The 27,920-nt window shown below is 32.4% G+C and overlaps 1 protein-coding gene across 4 annotated transcripts in view; it reads right to left on the bottom strand.

Annotated features, from left to right (window-relative positions):
- Window positions 1–97: 97 nt before the first annotated feature.
- LOC145662578 (homeobox protein PKNOX2-like) overlaps window positions 98–27,920 on the bottom strand; it is a 482,520-nt gene continuing 454,697 nt past the window's right edge. For all 4 annotated transcript variants that reach the window (XM_081728277.1, XM_081728280.1, XM_081728278.1 and 1 more), the window contains exons 6-8: window positions 25,850–25,989; window positions 21,184–21,451; window positions 98–15,216 (exon numbers count right to left, since the gene is read on the bottom strand). In XM_081728277.1, coding sequence (XP_081584403.1) covers window positions 15,107–15,216; window positions 21,184–21,451; window positions 25,850–25,989 — 518 coding nt within the window. In that variant the 3' untranslated portion in view covers window positions 98–15,106. The remainder of the gene's footprint in view (window positions 15,217–21,183; window positions 21,452–25,849; window positions 25,990–27,920) is intronic.

Raw genomic sequence — 27,920 nt, 5'->3', positions numbered from 1 at the left:
TCCAATCAAATATGAAGGTAAGTACCAGCGAGGTAACTAATACCTGCAAACTTTAGTAGGAACAATACAACTAGTAGGGGAAAATAAAAGAACAATGTTTAATTGGGAGAAATCTTTATTTTGGCTATAAACAGGAATTGAAGGAGATTACAACAATCTTTACTTTTTTCTTTCTTCTCAGTTCTGCATTCTTTATTTGTTTCGAATAAAAATGTTTTCTTGATTACAGTTATTCAATATACATTTTTTTTTTTAACTGTACGGTGAAATTTACATTCGAACTTCTAACTGGAAGAGATAAAAACAGCTCTTAGAAATAGTTGGAATTGGAAGATAAAATCATGTTTTTTACTGAGAACTACAAAATAAAGAAAATTTATACTCTCTTGGAAAACTGTAATATATATAATATATTTTTTCTTCAAAATTATTTAAATATATAATCTTCTCGTATATCTCTATTAGTATACTGATAATTGTTGTTTGGTAGGAAAAACAAATGAAGTAACTTTGATAACATTTCTTAGCTAATTACTGCTCCTAAAATAAATCTAATAAATGTACGCGGTACAAAAGGTAAAAGATACTCCAAGACATTTAAAATATCAAACACTTTTTCCTACAATATCTACAAGCTTATATACTTAATTATTGCAAACGAACTAGCGATTGTTCTCCCTAAACTGAATTAAACTCCATACACTTATCACAGACAGGTATGCATGAAAAATCGCTTTTTATTTATTTATAATATATATAATTATTTATATTTATATATATATATATATATTTAGAGTGTATGGCTTAGATATATCAGACATTAATACGTATACTGAAAGCACTGTTATGCATTTTTTATATATGGTGTTTGCCCACCACAGCAGTTGCAGCACATAGTCAAATATGCTATTTTAAGACGTTATGTATGGCATCGAAGATCTAGTTATAATATAGAATACTGACATTTCAGAAACAATTCGTATAACATGTATTCAGTACGTTTATACCGGTATAGCTCAGTATTACACTACTTCTGCATTACATTTTGTTCATTTTAAAAGAATTTTGAATTTCATACATGGCACACAATGGAAAATTTCAACACTATTCTTCCTATGCACAATTTAAAAAGAAAAAATAGTCGAGTTCGTGCGCACTTATTTTGAGATTTTAGCTAAGAAAATAAAAAATTGCAATTATTCAACTGATAATAAATCTCATTTAAGGAATTAAATATTGGTGCTGATCTACAACTAAACAACACAATCAGGTTGGATGATTAGTTCTAGTACGTAGCTACTTCATAGTGAGTAGGTTATACTTAAGTTCGATCACTGAATTATCCGAAACTATCCAGATAATGCTTTAGATCTCATTGTAGTAGTAGTCTTATCCCTTATGGGTGTTACATAAACGCAAAGCAAAGTCAATTATATTCAACTTACTTCATTAACTTGCATCCTTATATTATCAATTTACAGCACATTGAAGGAGAGTAGAAGATTAATCAGGAAACAGACATATTGCAAAACAAGCTTTTAGTTCTGGACTTGTTTCGCTTGGCAACACAATTGCTTAACAAGTCTCTCTCTCTCTCTCTCTCTCTCTTTTTTTTTTTTAACTGTTTCTTTGCTTCATTTTTATAGAAATTAAGAAACTTGCGAAAATGGCAGACAAGATTTGAAAAATACGTCTGTTTAGTAGCCGGGATGAGAAAGAATATACGTATTAAGAGTAAAATAGAAGAAAAGTATGTAGTATGAGGAGTTGAACATAAGGAGAAAGGTAGGAATTAATAGAAAGCGTATTGAAAGTAAATATTCTGCAAAGTGGAACGGAAAAAGAAATGAAATATATTAGAATAACACATAGGAAACAAGATAGGTATTAATGAACAACATAACAAAGTGAGAAACTGATATTCTGGAAATTATAATGGAAAGAAAGGCAATGTACTACAATAAGTGAAGTGGAAATGAGGATCGCAATTAAAAGGTAATGGTAAATGGGAAAATAGTTAAGCATGGAAGAAGTACATACCTTGGAGAGTGCAACTGAAAGAAAAGGAGTTATCAATTAAGAATGTAACGGAAGGAAAGAAAGAAAGAAAATGGAGAAAGCAACTGAAGAAGCAGATATCTTGCAAACGCAATTGAAAACAGAAAGAGGATATATTCAAACGTTCAACTGCAGTAAGGTACGTATCAGTGAAAACTGCAACCAAAGAAGAAAGATACCTGGAAAAGTGTGATTAAAAAGAAAGAAAAAAGCTACAACATGTACCTCTATTTGATGGGGATTGGTGAGTTTTGCATTGTCATTGTGAACATTCCCCTCCCTCATTTCGTATTTGCTTTATCTTAACACTTTAAACGTCAAATCTGACCCTCCATCCTCTCATAATCAGATGTTTTACTTTGGGGTCAGCAGAGTGTACAGAAGTACTGAATAATACGTGAAGTGTGCATAACATACGGGCACATGAACCCTAGTAATAGACCGAGTGCGCATAAAATATATGCATATGGCTTTTAACGTGTGAATTTCAATGCGTAATCTGAAAAAACTAAAGTAATTTGCCATACTTTCACTATAAGTTGCTGTATTTTAAAATACATCGTGAGAATTATTTTTTATGTATAGTTTTTCTTTTTCCTTTTATTTATTTATTTATTTATTTTATTTTATTTCTATTTTAGCTACTATCACGAATTATCCTTAGAGCGAATCAATGTAATAATATTTTCCATTAATTTTTCAGACACTTTTCTTGAACAGAAATTCCGATTTCAGTATTTATTTATACAGTAGCCATTAGTACAACGTGTGTTTGAAAGTACATTAGACGTTCCTTCTCAGGAACTTGCAGATTAGTGTAGTCGAAAATTTATTTATCGGTTGCTCTTACCGAAAAGACTTTCGAATAGTTTATGTAAGTTACATAAATAAAACACGTAGTAGAGATCTAATTTCCACCTATCGATATTTCCCTATCAAAAGAACTATTTACAATAGAGTTTACTACATGAAACTCAAGTGGTTTGTAAAAGCAATATAAAGACTAGACTTAAAAATACTTTAAACTTTTCCATTTTGTATAATGATATCAACACATCGTAACACACACAATATTTTATTTAAGTAATAAAAGTTTCAAAGAATACTAACCTTAATACTGTGTGTTTCAAAGTCGATTTTTAATTGGACAACTTGGCTATTATCTTGCTCTGAAGAATCGCTCTTTTTTGGTTGATTACTAAACCAACCAAACTTAATGATCAAGAAATAATAATAGTTTACAACGAAGAGAATTCTGTTTAATCAAATACTGATAAGAAGCAGGTATAGTAATCAACCGATATTCTTCACCATTTTCTCTAGAGGAAGACAATAGATTTGTTGTTGAAATAATAGTCAAAAATCAACTTTGAATCACATTATTATTAAAGATAGTATTAAATTTTATTTACAGACGTGCTTCTTACGTTTGCTTACAAATTTAAACGAAAACATTTGTACGTATACTAGGTAGTTACTTGTATTCAATCTAATTAATTATATTTGACTGTGTGCTGCATACTACTATACATATGACAATGCCCTATGGACATGTAAACGAGGCATTGTTTGTTCTTTGGGCTGGCATGAGTTAACACTGGTTCAACAGTGCTCCAAAATAACCAGTGTTCTCACATCTGGACGACATGCGCTTCTGTTTTATTAAACTAGTACAATTGTTCCGTTTAAAAAAATGAGCAAGTGTATGCATATTTTAAAAAAATAAAATAAAATAAAACGAAGTAGTCCAAGAGTAAGATTAAAAGAAATGGAGATACTTTTGCAAATACCTGAGAGCAAAACATAGTCCATATGTTGCAACAGTATGTATAGATTCATTTTAGAGGATTAGTTTCTTTAGCAAAGAAACGGTACAACATAATATACAGTACTATGTACATATGAACAGTTTGTATAAACAATAACACAAAACAGTTCATGGTATGTGTAATCAAGTTAATACATACAGCACTAAAATATGAACAAGTTAATACTTACATCACGAAAATTAAAAATCATTTACAGGGTATACTGATACACAATTTCTGGCAGTTTCCATAATACTGATGTTTTTCAAATACGTATTTATTTATTTTTAAAGCCTCGTTAGGTAAATGGCGTGAATTCAGTTTGTCCTACTGGGGCATTTACCATTGAAAATAAATTACCTGCTTAGCATTTTCTGAAAAGAAACGCTCGCACAATATTACATTACAAGCATTGAAATTTGGTAATAGTATGCACAAAGTAGATTATTCATAATGAGAGTTAACAGTTCTTTTCAAAATTTTAGTTACGGCTGACGATTTTGACAACTTATGTCGCTGTTTCCTACAGCGCTGTTGATAAAAAAACGGATTAGGAAATTTTAGATACCACAAATGATCTAATAAATAATTATCGACAGCTCTTACCTAAAAACATGTAACCTTCAACAACAAATCTTGTTATAATTTGATAGTTGTTATGTTTTTCTCTGTGGTAGTGTGTCAAACGTCCAGAAGATACGTTCATGTGATTTTTTCTTTTAAATAAAGATTTACGTCAAGGTAAAAACTGTTCATATTTTAGATCATGTAGAGTATTAATGCATTAAAGTTTGATATTAATTTTATTGAGTTCCATCACGAGCTACGTCATTTCAAAAACAAAAACTCGGTCGAATTTCACCCAAAAACCTTTAAGTACTGGGCTCAAACTCAGGCTTTTGTACTATATTTTCAAATAATTTGTTTTACTAGTAAATCTAGTTATTTGGAATTTTCAGACGTTTACTTCTGATTGTGTGCAGTGCATTTAGTGAGGGGGAAAAGATGAAGATAGCACTGCGAGTTTATAATGTTGGTTGGGCTTGAGTCCATCCCCAAAATTTGCTGCACATTACTATTATTATATTTACTATCGCGGTGAAATAAAAGAAATAAATACTTCAAATCAATAAATAAGAGAAAGAATAATAATATTTATGATATGAATGACGGACGAACAAGTAAAATTGAGTCAGCGAGTGGAAAAAGAAAAGTAGTCCAAAAATAAATGGAAAAAGTTGAGATAGTCAATTTCTTTATAAGAAATATCTAATCTCATTATATTTTTGGTATTTGGGGAAATGGTGTTAACGTACTCTATAAATGTCAAATACAAATATTTTAGTATACGCCACGGTATTTCCGGTAAGAATTTTTGTTTTTTGCTCTCCAAAAGTAAGGAACTGTGGAATGTTCTCCATTTTCCACTTACTCCAGCAAGTGAAGAACATATGGAATATGTATATATATTGATAAAAAAAACATTAAACAAATTTTAAGTTCAACTAATGATTTTTAAATCTGGCCAAAATACGATTTTGAAAGTTGACCGCTGGGTAGAAATACTGAAACAATGGCAAATGGTAGAAATCTGTCTCTCGAATGCGACTTTTTACCATTCTAACGAAGAGTTCTCGTGATTACCAATGATTTGATTACCGTAGTCAATATCATAAACTCAGCTAAGAATGATCCTACTTCTTTGTTTATTAAAGACAAAATTTTTCCTAAGCTGACCGTTGCTACACAGATAACAATCAATATATTGCAACAGTGAACACGATTTAATTCCGAGCTAGTCTCTTAGTAATACCCGTATTGTTTACGTAATTTCAGATCTTTCCCTTACATGTTTTGGACAGTCATTCAGATAACGAAGTAATTCTGGTGGAACTCCGCATAGGAAAACCCAAGACAGAAACGTAAATCCAACATCTAAACCTACACAACATTACAAGAAATATTTCAAATGCCTAATGTATTTTTTTTTTTTTTTTTTTTACTTAAGTTCTATAGAAAACAATAAAACAATACTTGAACTTATTGCTTAATGAATTCATTACAGAAATATGAAAAATAGCTATTTAAGAAAACAAATTTACATTCATCTATTAGTAACTATGCAACATATGAAGATTTTTTTGCTCTCAGTAATTAAGTGAAAGGTGACACTAAAATACTGTACAGCCAATATTAAACATACGGGGCTAAAAATTGTACGTAAAGACTAACATTTTTCCCTGGTTTCACAATTAACTATTATGGCACATGTAACAACATGCAATGTTTAATACAGTAAGTCACACGAATATTGTTTTCATTTAAAAAAAAGTTTTCCTCGAAAGGCAAGTTGATATCGTATCATTGAAATGCGTTTTTTACAAAGCCCCAAGATGACTTTTATCTAGAGGTAGAATTATAGATAACTCTTAATTAATGATGTTTCACCTCCGTCAACGAATAAATAAATAAATACAAAATGAAAATTATAATTATCTTACGTATGAAAATTGTTTGTGGTATTTACTAATTACACTTGCATATATAATTTTTCTCCAGGTTTCTTTGTGGCATATTTCCCGATAAACTCTCAAGGAATAGTTCAATGTATTCATTATTCAACCTATCTTCGTTCAAATAAAAGAGCTATAATTCACCCTATCCTCTGTATAATAAAGATTTTTTTTAAACTAAACTCTACGAAGTGTCTAATCCATCCCGATGAATGACATTCTATGAAACTGACAGTTATATTTTAAGTGTTTCCAACTACTGTGTTTGATGTAAGTTGTACTATCCAATTGATAAATCCATAAAAATTATTATTCTTTTGAACTGAAAATTTCCTTTTGTATGTTATTATCTGAAGAATATAGAATCCTAACTTGTGAAATAGTATGATTTATCATCCTTAACTGTTGTAGAAAGGTCCGACATATTGTCTGTTGTTTGGCGTAAGTAGTATGTTCATTGATCCAGAAAGCTCATTCGTCTTTGTGTCAAACTATTTCGTATCCTCCTCGTCAAGAAGATTCATCAGTGTAAAGGCAAATTATGGATTTTTAGTCGAAATAGTAAGAAACTACATTTACTCACATACAGAGGATAAAATGAAATAAGACCTCTTTTATTTTACTGATTATTATTTAGGAAACACTTCCTGCATATTTAAGAGAGTTTCTTACGTACATTTATACTCACTCGAAGAAATAGATGCACTCCAAAGAAACACTAGATTTGTCAACAGTCATCCTGCTAATAATATATACCTTGTGATGCATTAATTCAAAAAGTATAATTTAAAGAAACAATACAACACATGAAACAAAAGTACCTTAGTAGAGTCTTCTCAGATCGATTTCGTTGAATTAACAAGAAATAGCATATTAAAAATCTGGTAAAATGTTAGAATGCTACTAGGTACTAAGTTCGTAAGAAAATTACACACATATTAAGTCAATACTCAGGGAAAGAAAGAAAAAAAACAAAATCTGCTTGAAATCTCTGACTGCAATCTTTCAACACTTCAACATCTGACTAATTGATTCTGATTTATTTATTTTATTTTTTTATACGGTACACACTCATAATTACAATAATTTTATCAGAAAAAGAGTCTTATTTTATTCCTTTCCTAAGTTTTAAAATTAAAATTTATGAATGTTTTTTTCATGATATTACGATTTACTACAATACAATACGTTGTACACTAGAAACTCAAAACTAGATACATAAGAAATTACCATCCTTTGGCAAGAAATAGAAGCAAATAGTTGAATGTTAGCCACTATGTTATGGTTGCAAAACTAGAAGAAGCATAGTTTTCACGAAATTGTATTATTGGATAATTTTGGACTTTGTTACTTTACTAGTTAGAAGATAACTATTCGAATGAAATTTTAGGAATATTTTCATGGTTCAGCCTTAGAAACACAATGTTAAATATTTCGTCATATTTCCTTTTTTTTATGTCCCACAATGTGCTTTCATCGAAAGATTTATTTTCTATATATATATTTAACGTTCTTACTTATTTATAATTCGAGGTGTTAGATTTCTTGTTGATGTACATTATCAATTAACACTAAAAAAAAAAAAAAAAAAAAAACTTCAACATTTGAAAAAGACATCAATTAAATATACCAAAGAAAAATGGACTTACAAGGCAAATAAAAAATTTATATTTGAGAAACGCACACAACACCTGATTTTTTCAAACACGCAACTTCTATAAGGTGAAATTAATTTGTACTTTTGAAAATTCGCAATTTGTTGGGTCGGAGATTCAACTCAACGGTAATTTTCATACAACCCACGTGATCTAAGACACAGAGCACTACTTTGAAGTATAAAAATTTGTGGCTGGTCTGAAAGAAGGATTAGGTAGTGTAGTAGTTATCATAAAATTGTCACGGTAAATGACTGACCGAGATCGATGTCCTACTCAGGTGCACTGTGAATAAAGTGCACTTACACTAATTCAGAACTACTCTGAAAAGAAAAAAAAAAAAGAAAGAAAGAAAGAAAGAAAGAAGGAAAGAAACATTTAGCTGTCGAGCATCAAATGGTTTGTGATAGGAGTGACGAGAAAAGCGATAAAGAATATGAAAGAAAATTAACATGCTGAGTTTCGCTGTCAGGTTATTTTTAATGTTTTGACTGGAGAACCAGTAACTAGTTCAAAATTCCAGCAGAGAGAATCAAGACGCAGATATAGACTCCACAGAGGTAAAACGCTACAAAGAGGGGAATACGGCCTGCAGAAAGCCATTATAAAGTAATTTGTAGAAATAATGAATGCAGAGATAGTAAAAATAAAGATTAGTGAAAATAAATGTATATAAAAGTGTATAATGTAAAATATAAAATAACTACTGTATAATAAAACATAATAATAAATAGTGGGTCGCACGCTTCTACACTCCTTTAGTAGCTTCACTTTTTGCTGAACTGAATTGTGGCTTCTACGTAATTATTTATTTTGATATTTGTACGTTCTCGCTGCAATATCTATAAACATATCAAGAGAACACGACATGAACAGAATATTTGCTCTAAAAGCTTCAGAGTTAACGTTTGTACAACATAAAAGGAGACATACTAGGCAATATTTCTATGTTACGTATATGTAAAAATCAGTGTAGTGTCCAAATGTCAAATTAGCTCCATAGGGATATCGATGAGTGTACACTTGCGAGGAATCTTATCTATTATGAAATACTCAGTAAGAGACAGCAAATTTCGCCACAATTACAAGTGGTTTCCTAACGATAATAGATCAACAGCAAACCATATGCACCGCAGACAAGGCGAACGATTTGATTATTTAAGGTTATTACATGTAATTACTTTTTGATTGACTGATAGATTTCTGCGCAATTATTATTATTATTATTATTATTATTATTATAGTGCATATACTACACAGAAGAAAAATAAACTTAAAAGAGGCAACCAAGAGTATAGAAACTATATTATAACTTTTGCTGGTGAGAAACAAGTTTTGTTATTGACGATTTAAGATCCAATGTAAATCATTACTACGGAGAAGTAAGTTTTATTACTGATAGTTATGATCAGTTGTTAGTTCTGGCCTGCTGATATAAGTCAAATTCATTCACATCTGAAGTACCTGCTCAATAATCTGAATGTAAAACATTATTGAGCTATAAACAAAATAAAATCTTAATATGAGCCAAAGTTTTTTTTTTTTTTTTTTTTTAATAGTTCCAGATTTTACTTTGAACAACAGAAAAAACACTTTGAGCTATAATTGTACAATGTAAATCATAATAATTATGTTCTGAATGAATAGGCCGATAAGAGAACGGTGTTAGTTCCATGTCACATTGAGTTTCAGAACATTATTTACATTAGATAGTCCGTTTCAAAATTGTTAAGAAAGTATACTTATTAGAGCAGTTCTTCTGAACGTGACTTACAATACACTTTTTCTGTTCGTAGGTATATATATAAATATTTTATCTACTATGTTAAATTAAAATATTATATATATATACATTTTGAAACTAACAACTTAAAATAAGGAAAGCCTTAGACGAAGAGAAATCTTGCAAACAAAATTTATTCTTTGGTTCAATACAAGTTTTGTTATTAATAGCATTAAATTCAATTGTGTTCATATCAAATTTAAGGAAATACGAAGAGTTAGAAACAGATATGTTTCAGTAATTTCAGTAAGAGCCTACCCACTACACCTTCATCAGAAAAATTATCAAAGACAAAAAAGAAAAGAATTTGGGACTTGTCTTTGCAGTTTCGGTGATTTTGTCAGCATTCAGTTATGAAAGTTGAAAAACTGCAGTATTCGAGAAAATTATTTAAGACACATTTAAGTACCCAAATTCATGTAACCACGTCGACAAATTTCTATATAGTTGCTTTTATTTTATTTTTGTTCACTTTGTACAAGCTGTACTTCCTATACAACCACATCAATAATGAGCAAACACACACAGTAAAATTGAAAGCTTTTACTGTGAATACAAAAACACAGTCACACTCGCGCACTTACACCATAGTTACAAAAAAGGAATTGTTAAAAGTATGTTTCAGGTTTTTTTGGTAGAATTTTAACATTACTTTTCTCTGAGCATATTAGCGTATTTTATACTTATTAATAACACATAGCCAATATTCACATAGAATTTTTCAGAAACATGTACAAGGATTTTGAGCCACAATTACATAGCTTAAATGATTTACTAGCGTATGGGAGTACAACAGGCTAGGATGATAATGTATCTTTTATTGACTCAAAATACGCATGGCACATAGTTTGACAATATCTTATGACACTTTAATCTGATGAGCGGTAAGTATGCGATTCTTGACTGATAGAAGCTTATTTTTGTTCATGACTAATGAAATAGTTTTTATCCTAAGCAGTAAAGAACTGAATGTAAACAAAAGACTACTAACTTAACGAAAGAATTATAGAGATGAGCACGTCGTGAATTTTTCTCAGATAGTTTCTTCAGTTTTATTCGCCATTATCTGATCTACTTTCCTCTTCTTGAAACTGAATCACTGAGAGTCCCAGTTGATTATTTTATTCAGGAAATATAGCTTTCATCTAACATTACTATATTTAAGACCTTGCTAATGTTATTCTTTGGTAATAACATATACGATTACTGCATTTATTGTACATACATTTTTGTAACATTGTAGAATTTAAACGAACTTTAGTTTCCGTAATACAAATTTGAATATATACATATTCAAATTTTCGTATTATAATTACGTTAGACGTGAGTACATATTTGAATTATAATATTTGTGTTTGCTGACATAAGCTCTAGGGTGCATATTAAAAAAAAAGAAAAGAAAAAAAAAATACCTTGCACCTCTTACTCCAATTCTACTTAAGGTTCTATTTTAATGATATTTCAGTCTACTTTGAGGTCTTGGTCACGTGCCGTATGAGATGTAAAGAGAAACTATCACTTCTATTCTATTATATAGGCTAATCCTTAAAATAATAATAATAACAAAAAAAAAAAAACTCCTTGATCCTCATAGACAGTATGAGATCTTTTTTTGGAAGGTGTTTTAGAAACTGAACAGAAAAAAATCATACGAATTAGTGTAGTGTAAATAACGTACAATAGCATTAATTTGAGATAAATTTCCACAAAAGCGACAGTGTTAGCAATAATGATTGTAATTTTTATAGGAAGGGAAAGTGCATAAGTGGACATAAATGTTGTAGGAGAATTATTATCAGGAGGTAATAACCGCCATTAAATCTGCGCTATTTGTTCATAGTAAATTTTTAAGGTAATTGATATTGACATTGAAATATTTATTGAGGAACTCTCATTGAAAGGAATTTTAAGTTCCAGAAAATGATTTTTTTTTTCTGGAAGCGTTGTAATTTATTTACTAGTATGGTGTCTGCAATACTTAAGGTTGTTTTCTAATTTTCAGGACAAGGAACAATCTATATAATGCAACAAAAATGATAGTTTCTTCTTACATTGTATATTGCACATGACCACCTGGTTTCAGAGTAAACTGAAATATCGTGAAAATAGCGTCGGAGTAAGAGGTGCAAAGCAGTGGCGTAGGGAAGGGGGGGGCAGAGGGCCCCCCAAAGAGGTCCGACAATGTACTTCGGTACTTTGACGTTTGTAATTTTTTATATATTTTTATGTTTATATATTTCTTTGTTTGTAATGTTTTTATATGTACCTATAACAGCACTCCCCTCCCCCTCAAACACATCCTGGCTACGCTACTGGTGCAAGGTAAGATATTGTTGTTACGAGACTTGTAGGTTTTCATTCATTGAAGGATTAAATTCTTTAGAGAATAGGGGTTTACTGGTGATGAAACAATTGGTACAATAACAAAATTGGACAAAAAGTAAGCACCCCAAGAAAGCTAATACACACAGCAATGATGTACTACAAAGAGCAGATGATGGAACACGAAACTGAACTCATAGTCCAGAGCTCCAGGACTCAATATTCTATCACTGATTCACAGTGTTTCAAAATGTTTAATTTATCATATTACTTTCCAAATAAATTAGATACGTCATTGCATCTAACATTTAGCTATGATGCTACACACTGATTGTTCATCCAATAATTCTGACTAATTTTTGTTCATAGTTAAAAGCCACTTATAACTTTATTTGTAACTTGACTATCTATCATTTAAGATGAAAAAAAAAAAAAAAAAAAAAAAAAAAAAAAAAAAAACGATTAATTAATGATGAAACTATTATTTAAATGACATGCTCACTTCTATAATTCCAACACTAATACCACACATTTCATCATGAACATTAAATTAATTAAGCGACATTCCCTGACACAATTCAAGTTACTAGTCAAATATAGCTCACAACAGCTAGAGACCTAGGCCATTTGAAACTCCAATCACATTTTATTTTTTTTTCCCTAGTAAATTACAACAACACTACCTGTAACGATAACGGTCTTAAACTTCTTTACTTTCGTTTGAACTTACACGCTTCTCAGGAAACGAAGCCTACAAGACGGAGAGAAAGACGAGGAGGGTAAAATACTCATAAAGACAGCCACTTTACTGGATACTGGAAGGAATGTATGTATACATTTTTTTTTATTTATTTGAAAATTTTTAGCAATTTGGAATCAACATTCCGAATTGACTGAATTTTTACATAAATAAATAAAATAAGAGAATTGTAACTGGAAAATTGCACGAAATTCCATATTACAAAATATCAGAATAAACATTCAAATAAAAAAATATTAAGCAGGTTCGCCGAAACACGACAGCGTGCCAAGTACTACAAATAATATGGTAAAAACAATATCTTTAAGAACTTACTAATATAGATAAGTTTTCTTTCCTTTCCTTTCCTTTTTAATTTATTTCATTTTTTAAAAATTCTTTGTACGTTCTTAATTGGCGATTAAAAAAACATAAATTTCTGCAATTTACAAACTACCCGACGATTACTTCCAATAAAAATAAGTTCTTTTTTTTTCTTGCCTTCAAAATATCAAAGCACTTTGCTAGTAAAAGCAGCACCTTTAACTCGTATATTATGTCAACTGTTCCGTGCATATTTCATAAAGAAATAAAATTTTACATCGTCAATATTCTTCGGTGTGATATTTTTCAAAATTGATACAAAAATTAATCGGAAACTCAAAGTCGGAATTACGTTGATCCCAAATAACAAATAACTTCTGACAAACGATAAATCTGTAATCAACGGAGGAATAAGTTTTTACTCACACAAAATAAAAGAAAAAATAGTAATGCCATTTACTTATACATAACACTGCTCATTAGTATTTTTTCTTTAGTACGGTAAGATGGATCTGACACTTTTTGAAACCAAAAACATTGAAGTTTGAAACAATACTGATAATTACCCTATCAAATCACTCACAAAATAAAATTTTTATTCTGTTACAAACCATAATAAAAAAATCTATGACTCACACTAACAACATCTTTATATATACTGTATATAAAAAAAAAAACATAAATATTTTACTCGTAGATTAAAAAAAAGAAATTTATCTTCTATTTCTTCTTTGCTAACCTCAATAATAACACAAAAAAAGGTCACAAAAAATGGTATACATTTATTATCACTCATTCATCAGCGAGAACATGTACTTGAGAATATGAGACAGCCACTGATGACGTAGCCACGTATACTTGTTACAAGGAACTTGGTGCGTTGCCTGCTCCACCAAACACAGTTGCACTTCATTTATTTTCCAATTTTCTTGCGGATTTTGTGCAACAGAAGGCCATTGGTGGAGCTGGACATTCCGAGGAGAAAGCTTGAGGTAATGACGAGAGCAATCAATTACGTTTTCGGTTTTTCTTTCTTTTTTTTAAAAAAAAAAATCATATTCTTATCTACTCAAAAGAAGTTTTTTTCATTCATAGCTAAGACTCGCCTTTTTAAAATTCCTTCTATGTTCTTTTGTTTGTACAATATGAAGACACATGAAACAACGATCATAATAAATTATACAGTCTGCATGCTTTTTATTTTTTTTAAAAAAAGTCTTTACGACGTCAAATAGTACGTATACTGTGAAGACTAACATTAGTGTTATTATTATTAGTAGTAGTAATAGTACATTTCGTTTTGTTTAAAGGACAGATTAATGTCAGCAACAATGGAAGTTTTCCTTGTTAACAGGAGGCCATATTACCAGATGCGACCGTCGTATCTCTTATTCGTGTTTCTTCTTATCCATAATTTACGGAACACAAACGTAATGGGAATTTTCTTTTTTAAAGAAAAGCGCGAAGAGGGGCATCGTTTCAACCCACCATGGGGGGTAAACAAGTTAGATTCATTTCTGAATTGATTAGGAAGAACTTGAGACACTTTTCAGCTTTGACGGAAACACAAACAGCATGAAAATATCCCCTTCTTCATCACCATAATGAATACAGTGTCACTTGTACGTTGCACTTTCTATTTATATATATACACACACATACGAAACTGTTGCTTGACTATCAACCGCATGAAACATTGGCAGATTTGTTATACTGCCTATCAATAATAACAGTAATTAATGAATAATAATAGCAGCAGTAGTAGTAGTAGAAGTAAGAGTAATAATAAAGATGATATTTATCAGCCTTTTCGCCTCCTGCCTCCGGAAATCTGAAGAAAACAAGTCTCTTCTTTCTCGTAGTCACATATAACAAGGGAACTGTAACAATCCTGGATAGGTGTGTCATTGCTGTGAAGAGTCACTGCCTTCGAGTTTCAAGCTTTCCGTGTCACCTTGACTGCTATCGTCACTTTCGTCACTACTTAAAACCGTGGAACTGATGAGCGACGAATCTGAAAAGAAACAAATAAAGGCTAATAAAATCCAAACATGAAAGAGAATATTACCAAATGAAAAAGAAATATTTCAGATTAATGGCCGACGATTGTGTCCTTTAAGCTAAGGGAGACGATGATTCAGGCAAATGAATGATGATGAAAAAATGGTGTAATGAGAAAATGGAAGGAAATTGGAGTACCCCGAGAAAACTCACAGACAGATATTGTTCACCACACACTTACTTGGCCGGAGATCCAAATTAAAAAAAAAAAAAAAAAAAAAAAAAAAAAAAAAAAAAAAAAAAAAAAAAAACCTTGTTGATATGCAAATACACTGCACGTTAAAAAAATGAAAATTGTACATAGTGATTAGAGATAATTAAAAAAAAGTTAACGCATATTTTTTAAAATTATTTTAACGCATATTATATAACTCATATATAAATATAATGTTCCGGTATAACGCTGGAACGCCTGGAGCTATTTTAACCAAACTTGGTACACATATTACAAGCTACAAACGAGTACCACCGGGGTAAGACTCCAGAAACAGGAAGCGGGAGACATATAAAAATGATGGAAAATGACCGATATTAGTCTCAAATCTATAATTTTCGGGATCGTTTAGATAAAGAATGACTACAGATGTCATTTACGTTCAAGTTCAGCCCATTAACACTCTGTGACATGTAAAAATAATTGAAAATGGTCGATATTAGTGTCGAATCCATAGTTCTAGGGGTTGCTGAGATGAATAGTGACGTTCCCAACGCCGTTTAAGCCGAAGTTCATCTTCATTTGCAGAGGATTGGGTGGAGGTGGTGAAAAATAAAATGATAAAAAATTACTGAGATTTGTATCGAATTCACATTTTCCGGGTCGGGAAAACATCTGATCCGTTTGAAATGAGTTTTGGAAGATAATTAGTACTTACTTCAAGCTGTTTTTTTTAATCATATCAATTTGATTGGAGAATATTTTGTGGGATTAGCGTGTTTTTACATCAATGACAAAAGTACAGTGTCTTCCGTATTTTTATCATTACGTTTGAATTGAAATAAATGTTCTAAGGAGGAAGGAGATTCAAATATTTCCCATAAACTTATTCTCTCCGCTCGAAGAACGGGCATCTCAGCCAATGCCCCAGCCCAAGTTTTTATCACGTTAGTTTTTCCGAGAAAGAGAAAATACTCCTAAAAACAGCTTTCCAATGCTAACATATGGGTTAAAATTTAACGATAATGGGTTCATTTTATTTATTTGAATTACATAGCAAACCAGTTTTCTTCTTTATTTTAAACACATTTAAGGTTTATTCCTAAGACTTGAATGCCACTGATTATAATTCTCAATACTGCAGTTATAATTCTCCTTTAAATACGGAACTAAACTAAGGAATAATGGTTGGGGGTTTGTGCAGGGGAGCGGAAAATGTAAAAAGAATTACGTACGCATGTCTTAAGGGGGGCAGAGGGGGTTCAAAATTTGTGCCAAAATAGAATATCTTCTAGGGTTATATCAGTTGCTGCTTGAAGAAAGATATCAGTTCATACTTCTCTGGGGTCAAAATCTCTGCGAGAGCTTTGTCCTAGATTCCGGTGTCGAACTTCGGCTTGTCAATTGAGTTTCATGCCTCAGAGAAACTTGAAAGTTTTATGTTGGACCCATTGAAGACCCGAAAACCATTTCGAACACTCTCGCCACAATTAGTTCCATTATGCGATAGCTGCAAGGGACTCTGATCTAATCCTTCTGCATTTTCTGTTCCAGCAGGATACAAGCTCCATTTTATGACCCTGTACTAGATGCTGTTGTGTCAAAGCAAATGAAATGCATAAGTGATTCTCACATAGTCTTGTGTACGCAATACGCAGCACATTTAAGCATTTCTTTCACTTGATTTTTGTTGCAAAAATAATTGATGTGCCAATTGCAAATATAATTTAAAAAACACTGAAACATGGTTTTTGCATACTTACGAAGAAAACAGCGACCGGGGTCTGAATAGAATTACCTTCCCAGAGTATATTCATGATACCTAAAGTGTATTTCACATTTTATCTTGTTTGCTAGGTTTGAGAAGAAAATATCAGGTAAAAATGAGAAAGTCAAATGACGTCACAAGCGCCCAATGTAATATACTCGTCACGCACCCTACATATGAGACCTCTGAACATATCATCACCAAACTTTACAGTACGTCCTGAATACAACTGGAGGTCATATACTCTTAAGTGTAAAGCTGTACCTCAAAGAGAAAAAGTTAGGTTGATCCAAGTTAAGACACGCTAAGTTTCTTAATGCTTTATTATCGTAAACGTATCTATAAGTTTGAGTGCGTTGAGCGACCTTTAAATATTAAAATACTTTCATGATATTTTGCACGCATGCTTAAGTAACAAAAAGGAATAAATTTAGGGGGTGAGACTCTGTTAAAATAAATTTCTAAATTTTCCCATATAACTGATTGCCACCCTAATATTATATATATAATCTGTCAAGTATATATCCACTAATTGTGGACATATATTTCATTTCATAAATACAAGAATTTTAAAAACTGGCTAGAGAAATTGTATTTAAAAAATATCTTCAGGAAAGGTGTATATGAATTAAGTTTTGGTAAAAGAGCAGCAGTCCACAGAATAAAACCTTTAGAAAATTATGATCAAACGCCTCTTTAACAAGAGTAAATATTTTGCTTAATATAACCATTTTCATAACGTGTTTCAGTGGCCTACGAAAGTAGTTTTGAAAAGGTTAATAAATTGAATTGATGCGCTTTTAACCAAACTCCATTCATATATGGTAATCTCGAAGAGAAGCAAATCACACTAAATATTGGATCAAATATTGTAACACAGACACAATAAAAATAAACAGTAAGTGGTTTTGCTTGCGCATCTTCAGGCAGATAGGGGAAGAAGGAGAAAGAAAATTACAGTAACAGATAAAAAACAGATTCGGCACTATATTGCATCCAACAACCATCATGTAGGATACTGTAGAAGAAAAAAAAAAATCACAAAATTCGTTTTGAAAAGTTAAAGGTAACGAAGATGACGGAAATTTAAGTTTAAAGCTACACAGCTCAAAAACTGTGAGACCTATCACAAGCGATCTAAGGAATTATTTAGGAACCAGTATGGGCTGCATCTAATTATTTACCTTGAGAATGCTGCAGTTCTTGCGCAATAAATATAATGGGAAAATCAGGAATTAGAAAATACTTTGAAAGTGTAAAGCATAAATGACAGTTTTATTGAGAACATACTATTTAATCATAATTTCATTTCTCTGTTATTGCTCGCAAATAAACATTATAACTTTACACTTTCGTTTAACAGCTAATATATATTATTTTCGCATGTTATGTAACTACAAATAACATGCATACATAGCCAAACTTAGAGTGACAATGAAAAACCTAAGATGCTAATAGACGTTAAGTACGCAATGAAATTCCACACATGTCTGGGAGTGTACAATACGTAGAAGCAGAAACAGAACCGAATGTATGAAAGAGACACAAAGAAAAGCACGATATGGACCAAAGGGACAGATAAGATTCAGATATTCCTAGGGATCCTGTACAGCCACTAATAGGGAAGTGGTATTTCAAACTGCAATACATGTCGCACAACTGTTTCCTATGCTATTTATGAGGTTGTTGAGACGTTCTTGGAGTAAAGCATTCCATCAGCTCAGCAAAAGATTTCTGAAGTCTGGAAGGGTTTGGGGCAGATGGATAATGAGTTACAATCCTCTTTTCCAAGGCGTTTCATACTTGATCAATGGGTTGAGGTACAGAGAGTGTTTAGGCCACGGAATCTGTCAAGTATATTTCCCAACAAGAAATTATCCACTAATTGTGGATGATGGGGGCGGAAGTTATAGTTCATTTAGCCGAACTGTGGTCTGAGGGCTTTCCCCGGATTTTTCTTCTTCTCTTTGATGGGAGTCAATTTGTTATGGAATTGCAAATAAAATCAGAATACTGTTTTTATAATAATAAGAAAAATTATTTTCCTTTCCATGACTCACTGTGTTGATTTCCTCAAATTAAAGCATTTCCTTCCTAACTTTTCTTCTGACAATTAAAATTTCATACCAAGTTTTCAGGTGTAATCATCATCATTATCCCAGTTTTTGCAATTAAGAAGTTAACACATACACTATGGTCCCCAGTTAACTTCTTCGAAAAAATTATTCATTATAATAGTATTTTTTTTATTTCGCTCCTTTTTTCCTTCCATCATCTCTTAAATAATGTGCGTTACAGTACAATTTAAACAATTTTCCAGCCAGTTCTTTTTCTCTTTTTACTTATTTCCAATTTTCTTTTTTTCTTCCCTATAATATCTAACACTTCCCCATTGATTTTCCACTCGATCCAATTAAATGTTCTATAGTATTCTCTACAAAGATAGTGCAAATTGGAACAGGAGATGGGTCAATCACAGAGAACTTATTGGCGTCGAGGATCGTACGGGACAATGTGTAACACTTCCACAAGAATTAAATAACCATATTCAATGAAGAAACTCATTCATTGTATACTAACATCACAAAGCACAAAAACTGTTATCACAGTAACCAAAATTCATCTCTAAAAGCCATATCATCTGCTACACCGTGAACTGTATACACCTAATATTATCTCTGGCGAAATATGGATTTTTCTCTGTACACTTTTCTTCACAATTTCTTCACAGTAAGTAGATAATAAAGTTCCAGAGAGGCAATATTCCTAGCGAATTCATCTTCCAATTACATTTTCCTCTGCTTTTTTTTTTTTTTTTTTTTTTTTTTAAATTTTTACTTCTTACCTGCTGGCAAGGAGTAAGGCAAGAATGTGGACTATCACCTCTCCTGTTCAACTCTATATAGAAGAGGCTATGAAAGAATTCTGTGATGAAAACGAGAAAGAAGTAAAAGTAAATGTCCACGTTTGAGCACAATAAGGTTAGCACTGATAGCAGAGAATGAAAAGGACTTGCAGGAAGCACTTTCAAACTTGAACGACCAACTGGATAAAACATGCAAAATGATAATAAAAATAAGAAGAAAACCAAAGTGATAAAGTGCACAAGAGCAGGACAGAAAGGGGCAAGCGTATGGGTAGATGGAGAGAAAATCGAAGACGTTAAGACGTTCCCCTAGTTAGGAAGTGTAATATCCTCGGACAGAAAAAGTGAAAAAGACTTAAGTTCCAGAAATAGCGCAGGCTAAACAAGCATTCAATAGGAAAAGAGGACTGCTAACATCAAGAAATGTGCCATTGGACGTTTTATTAAGACTCTAGTATGGAGCTTGGCACCTTATGAATCAGAGACGAGGACATTGAGAAAAGCTAAAATATCCAACCTGGAAGCATTTGAAATGTGGTGTTGGCGCAAAATGCTACGCATATCATGGACCGAAAGGAAAAGGAATGAAGACATACTACAGGAAGCTAATTGAAGTTGGAGTATGCAAGTGGGCATGCCATAAGTACTGTGAAGAATATTATTTAGAGCATGGAGATAATAATTAGTAAAGTATATTTGAAGTTTGTGTGCATGTACCCGTATTCGTAAATAAAGAATAGCTTAGTTTGGAAGTAGTTATTTTTAATAGTAAGAGTTATAGCTGTATAGCACTAATGAAGGGCGACAGATCAAGAAAATAATAGGAAAGATTGAAACACCATGCTTGGCCATCTTATTCGGCACTCCGATTGGATCACCGTGCTGATAGAGGGAAGGACAGAAGAAAAACTAGGAAGAGGTAGACCAAGGATCGAATATCAGTTGGCACAGAATGCACTTACAAAGAAGAGACCTTATCAAAGTATAAAACAGCTCTTCCAACGAAGAGAAAAGCTTTAAAATTTCCATGTTGCCTACCAACCCATGGTTGAGGTTAACAAGAAGAGATCTGTTGGTTTACGTGTATGTGGGAAACTACTTGTGAATTAGCAAAGAAAAGCAATGTACTCACCTGTATTTGGTGCACCGTTGTGGTCGTCACTCCCAGAGAGCTGAGGTTGAAGGTTGGCTATATTGTCTGGCCAGAATCGTTGCGCTGCTTGCTTTGTACTTTGGGTTTTGGCTTTCTTCGCTTTATGGCTAGAGTCTGGATTCGAGGCATCTAACATTGGTTGAAGAATTCGTCGTCTGGCATTGATAAACCAGTTGTTGACTTGGAGAAGAGTTAGGTTTGTCTGAGCAGCTATTTGGCGCTTTTCGTCTTCTGTTGGATACGGATGCTACGAGGGAAAGAAAAATAATTTCTACTGAAGCTTTTTTAATTTTATTTATTTATTTTAGTTTGTTTCAGTATGTAACGAACTAATACTTTCGATAAAGTGGATACTTTCAAACATCTAGGATCAATATTAACAGACTAAAACCATATCCACAAAGAAATTAAATATCGTCTGAACGCGAGGAATTCGTGTTATTATTCAGTTCAAAATCTTTTGTCGTCGCGAATTCTGTCGAGGAATCTGAAGCTTAAAATATAAAAAGAGATAATCATGCCTGTTGTGCTATATGGTTGCGAAATATGGTAGCTTACTCTGAGGGAATAACGCAGACTGAAAGTATTTGAGAATAAAATCCTGAGACGAATATTCGGACCCAAGAAGAACGGAAATGAGGAAACTTCATAACAAGAAACTGCATAATTTACACCGTTTACCGAACATCGTTGGGATCATCAAATCTAGGAAGCTCAGGTGGGCACGACATATAGCAAGAATGGAAGAAAGTAGGAACGAGTTCAAAATTTAATTGGAAATCCAATCGGAAAACGACCATTGGAAAGACCTAGGCACCAATGGAAGGAAAATATTAAGGTAGATCTCGCACGAATAGGAATACAAAGTAGAAACTGGATCGAGTTAGTTAAGGATGGAAGTAATGAAGAGCTTTTGAGAACGCGGCATTGAACCTCAGGGTTCCATAGACCACAGCGGTAGTTAGTAAGTTTTTATGTAACGAACTAAACTCTGTGTCTGTTTTAATAGACACTAGGTTAGAAGTACGGAAAAAATATCATAACAACGTAGCCGGTAGCAAACAATGGTCAAAAAAGATGAGGAGTTATTTACCACTTTTGTATATGCATATAACACAGCATTTCTATAAAATGTGATTGTTAGCTATATTTGCAGAACAAGTGGAAGATGAATGGCACAAGTTACTTTGTGTAGTTATTTATAAACATATAGTATACCTTTACAAATAATAATTTGTATCTGCAATTTGTGTTGCATAATTCTGACTAGTCTTTAAGTTTCTCTTTGTATCTATCCTATCTTCTTAATTTATTTTTCAACTTCAACATTCTGAAGACTTGGGCAGCAATCCAATTAAAAATATTAAATATCATGTTAGATAATGCAACTACAAGAAGGTAAGTAAAGAAAGAAAAAAAAATCAGTCAGTCAGTCGGTGGGCAAACTCACTAACGATAGAAGTATGGGTCATTAACTCTCAACATAAAATCCAGAATAATCACTACAGTTCTACTTTCATCTGAAAGATAACTGTACGTCACTTTCAGCTCCATAACATTCAGTATAACTATTCTATCCAGCCTTGTTTTCATATTATCAAACTAAACATAACAACACACTGAGCAAGGCTAGGTGATAATATATATAAAACAGACAATCACGTAATAGTTTCAACTCAATAACTGTGTCTTCATCAGACTTCCACATGACGACACAGTTAGTGTGTTGAAACTGTTACGTGATTGTGTGTTTTATATATATTATCACATAGCCTTGCTCAATGGGTTATATTGTTTAACATTCAGTATCTGAATAATTCAATTAAGATACAACATGAAGAAAATAAATATGAGGAAACTGCATATTTAGGTACCTTAGTAAAATAAAAATTTTATAATAATTTTTGTTATTCATAAACAATATTATATGAGAGAAATGAAGGTTATAAATTAGCGGGAAGAAACACAATACAAATTATCGAAGAATTCGATGAAGCACGAATGTATTCTACGGTCGGAAAAATAATTAATATTTTCCAGATGGAAACCAGCTAAATTATGCATTACCATCTGAAATTCTTTATAAAAATGAAGGGAAAAATTAGGAAAATGAACTAATTTTTTTAGAAATAGCTACATACGTACCAACAACTATAAGAAAAGACGTGATTAAATTATTATCCTGTATAGATTATTAAGAAACTTACTTTCAAAAATAAACTATTTATTAAAACTAACTAACTAACTCTATGGCCTATGGAACCCGGAGGTTCAATGCCGCGTTCACAAAAACTCTCCACTGACTTCTATCCTTAGCTAACTGCATCCAGTTTCTACTTTGTATTCCAATCTCTGCGAGATCCATCTTAATATTGTTCTCCCATCTGCGCCTAGGTCTTCCTAATGGTCGTTTTCCGATTGGTCTTCCAGTAAAGACTTTGAAAGCGTTTCTACTTTCTTCCATTCTAGCTACATGACCTGCCCATCTAAGCCTCCTAGACTTGATGACCCTAACAATGTTGGGTAAACAGTATAAATTATGTAGTTCCTCGTCATGAAGTTTCCGCCATTCCCCATTCCCGTTCCTCTTGGGTCCGAATATTCGTCTCAGGACCTTGTTCTCAAATACTTTCAGTCTATGTTCTTCCCTCAGAGTAAGCGACCATGTTTCGCAACCATACAGAACAACAGGCATGATTATCGTTTTGTATATTTTAAGCTTCAAATTCCTCGAACAAGAGATTTTGAACCGAATACTAACACGAATTCCTGCTTTCAGTCGACATTTAATTTCTTCGTGAATATGATTTTCGTATGTTAACATTGATCCTAGATATCTGAAACTATTCACTTTATCAAAAGTATTATTTAATATTTTAACGCATCCATAATTTGCCGTATTACGGTCCCGACGCACTTCCATGTATTTAGTTTTCTCTGCATTTATTTCTAAACCCATGTCCCTGCATGCGTTTAATAAGATCTCTGCATTTCTTTCTATTGTTCTCCTATCATCCCCTATTAAATATACATCATCAGCATATGCCATAACCTGGTGAATACCGTTTGAACTATTTATAATAAATGCAAATACTAGAAAAAGAGGTATATCTTTTACATTGTCAAGCAGGTATTCATTCAGATATTAATGAAAACACCAGCATAAAAATGTTCAACGTATAACTCACTATAAAATAAACTCATACTTACATTGCATTTCTGGAGTTCAGTGAGATTACAAAACAATGGGGTGGTAAAAAGGTCTTCGCTTTGCTCCCTCTCATCCACATAAAACCTTATGTGTTGGTTTATATGAAAGCTTAATATGTAATGGTGCAAATATACATTTTTTCGATCCCTCCCCAAATTTGATGCATAAGGGTGGAGGCTTAGGCAAGTTTCATAGCTTTGAAATGTCAGATTATCATTATGTTTTTTTGTTTCTTTAGGGAAAGTATACAAAAGAACATTCACACCGATTTATGCCAAACATTGGGGGAGCAGTGTACTTCCCACAGTATCATCAAAACTTGTAAAAGTCGTTTAAAGACTGGCAATTTCACTGTTAAAGATCAGCCCTGCAGTGGGTGCCCTCCAACATTAACTTACTCGGCAACATGTAATGCTATTCATGAACTAATTCTTGAGAACAGGAAAATACTACCCAAAAACAGGGCAGATACTGAATATGCGCAAGCTTTCAGCAAAGGGGTACCGAAATGTCTGAAAAGCATTCGAAGAAGAAACGAGTTGTATCTAAGGCAGTTTTGGCCCATTTTGAGGCCAGTGCTCCTGGCTCTTTATATCTATGGTTCTGAGACCAAGGATCAGTCAACGGAGTGGCGCTACTTCGGGTCTTCGGAGCCAAAGAAGCTCAGCACCCAGAAATCGGCAAAGAAGGCATGACTTCAATTTTCTGGGACAAAGACGGTACTCCAATGATTACTGCAAAGATGGTCCAAATTGATGGACTACCTACCTCGAAACTCTACTATCACCGGCGCATATTAAGACAAAACGCCGAGGAAAGATGTCCAAAGGGATTCTCATTTTATACGACATTGCCTAGCTCACACCCTAACGGTAGCTGCCAAATGACGACCTTGGGATTTCAATTAGTTTGCCATCCCCTCTATACGCATGACCTAGCTTCCTCTCATTATCACTTGTGCCCAAATTCGAAGAAACACCTCATGAGGCATCATTCGGAGACTTGGTTTCAGGCCCAACAAGAGTTAGAAAAAGTGCAACTGCTTCCGTGTAGTTCTATTCTTTCTGGGCAAAACCAAGAACTTTCCAGCATCTCCTCTACTATACTTAAGAACAAAGTATGAATTAATAAATAGAATCGTATTTTAAAACGGATTTCACTGATGAAATTTTAATTTTCACCAGCATATGACTAGATGGATCGATATATCCAATTCTCTCTAATTTAATATCGATTTGATTTAATACATAAAAGAGTGAACTATGATTGGTCACCTCATAACTCTTAACAAGTCTTAATGATGAACTAATCTTTTTTTTCTTTCTTCTGATACAACAATCAATATAATCAAATATATTTAGCCTGGGAGTTTTGTACTGGTACACTTGGAAGTACTTTCATGTATTTGCTCAATATCTGAATTGAGGAACTCACCACCAAATGTTGAAACAGCCATGACCTCATAATACTAGTAGCGTGTTTTGGCAATACACCTCGTTTCTGCTTTTTTTTACTTAGATATTCGTCCTCATCTTCCACTGAGCCTGGAGTAGTTGGCGCCGGAGACAGGGAGCCTACAAACACAAAAGTGTCGACAATAAAAAAATTACACTGATAGATTAAATATTTAAGACAAAAAAAGAAAAAGAAAAAGAAAAGAAAAGAAAAAAGAAAAAGAAAAAAACCTATTCAAACTGTATTATGTCCATCATGAATATTCTTAAAATTAACACTAAATACATAAACTCCCCAACCTCTCGCGCGCAACGATATATAAAACTAGATTATCAGAATTCATGATTGATAGAACGAGCAAGTAATCCAAAATTCATTACGAACATTCTTTCTCTCCCTACTTAAACTAAGTTCAATTATATATTTAGGATTTCACCTGAGCAGTGGGAGTCTTTGGTAAGGAAAAGTGACGTTTCGACATAATTGCCTACTGATCTTGCCCTTATATCGTAACCCAACCAGAGTAATGTCATTCAAAAGAGATTTTACTGCCTTTTTCGTAATATATATACATAAAGATATAAACAGTAGCTTTTAAATGAAAGTATACATTTTTATCACAAAATCAAGAAATTTAAAAGGTACGCAAACTTTCAAGCTGAGTTTTACTTTACTTTACAGTATTTTCTTTTTTACTTGGATTTGATATGGTTGATCTGCAAATCAGATATCCAGGCGCGGATAATCGAGTTTTAGGTTTGATGCACTTCGATTTTGGAAAATGTGTCAAGCTGACACGCTACAGACAACATCTAAGATATGACATAGCAAGGATAGTATTCTTCACTATGACTAGTCCGGATACATTCAAATGATAAAGCAGAAATCAAATAAACATAACACGAAGATTAATTTCTGTAAAACAAACCGAATTTTAAGGATAACTGCTCTTAAATCAAATTATATTGTTTCGGTTTCATAAAGAATTATTACATATTTTTTCCCTTTCTAGAAATTCTAAATCATGACTGTCAACATGCTAAAAAAATTGATAAAAATCAGAGTTTACAATACGAACGTATCTGTCATTGCTCTCTGAATCAAGATCTTGACTCTTACAGATAGCAACATAAATCTTGCCCTTTGTTATTTTTCCTATTTGTCCAAAAGTTCCAGTATTTATTAATTATCTATTAAACTAAATAATATTCCTTTCAATTGTATTGTTTTGTTTTTTCCTCTGATGTTTCGAACAATGTGAAGACTCTACAGAAATAAACACTTAAGTCATGTGACCTTGAGAAAGAATGCCTGAACAGAGCTTTCGAAATATCGGAGAAAAGCAATACAATTGGGAGGAATATTATTCAGGTTAGTACATAATTAATATTACAATGTATTCCATACGCTCTATTGAAATTCCAATATTTATTTTATACTGTTCTCTTAGACATTGTTGTGTTGCAAATTCAGCAAAATTTTGTTGAACTGTGTCACAAGCTCAATACAGTGCTTTTAACAACGGAACAGAAATTTTGATGCCGATTGTAGCTACTGTCAGCTTGATCTGAATATGTTTTAATAGATATATAATTACTTCGTTAATTTTTGCACTGAATAATTTCGTATCGTTTCATTTACTCTCTTTCTCCTAATATATACAGTGTGGCGCAAAGCGTACCTATCAACTTTAAAAGTGATTTTCTCGGGAACTAAGATATAAAATTTGACGGACACATTGTATGTACCTGGCTGTTTGTCAATCAGTTTATCAGAAGAAACCTAAATCTTCGGAAGATCTAAAATCACCCATAGAATGTGAAACTTGTGCCATTTCAGCAGATATTCTTCACAAATACGAATCAAATTTTGAAATGAGATTCATAAAATCGTTGATGTTGAGGAAAAATATTTATTGAAAATGCTGTACAGTAAATGGTAGGGTATGTAGTCGTAACTAAAATTTAAATGAGAACTTCATACCTTTTCATTCAGTAGTTTTTACAATTTAAATTAATAGGTATATTTGCGCCACATTGTATATATACAA

This window comes from Thermobia domestica, chromosome 10 (genome assembly GCF_964235325.1).
Source record: "Thermobia domestica chromosome 10, izTheDome1.hap1.1, whole genome shotgun sequence".
NCBI lineage: Eukaryota > Metazoa > Arthropoda > Insecta > Zygentoma > Lepismatidae > Thermobia > Thermobia domestica.
Note: the sequence above shows the minus strand (reverse complement) of the source record. Positions and strands in the feature narration are given on the sequence as shown.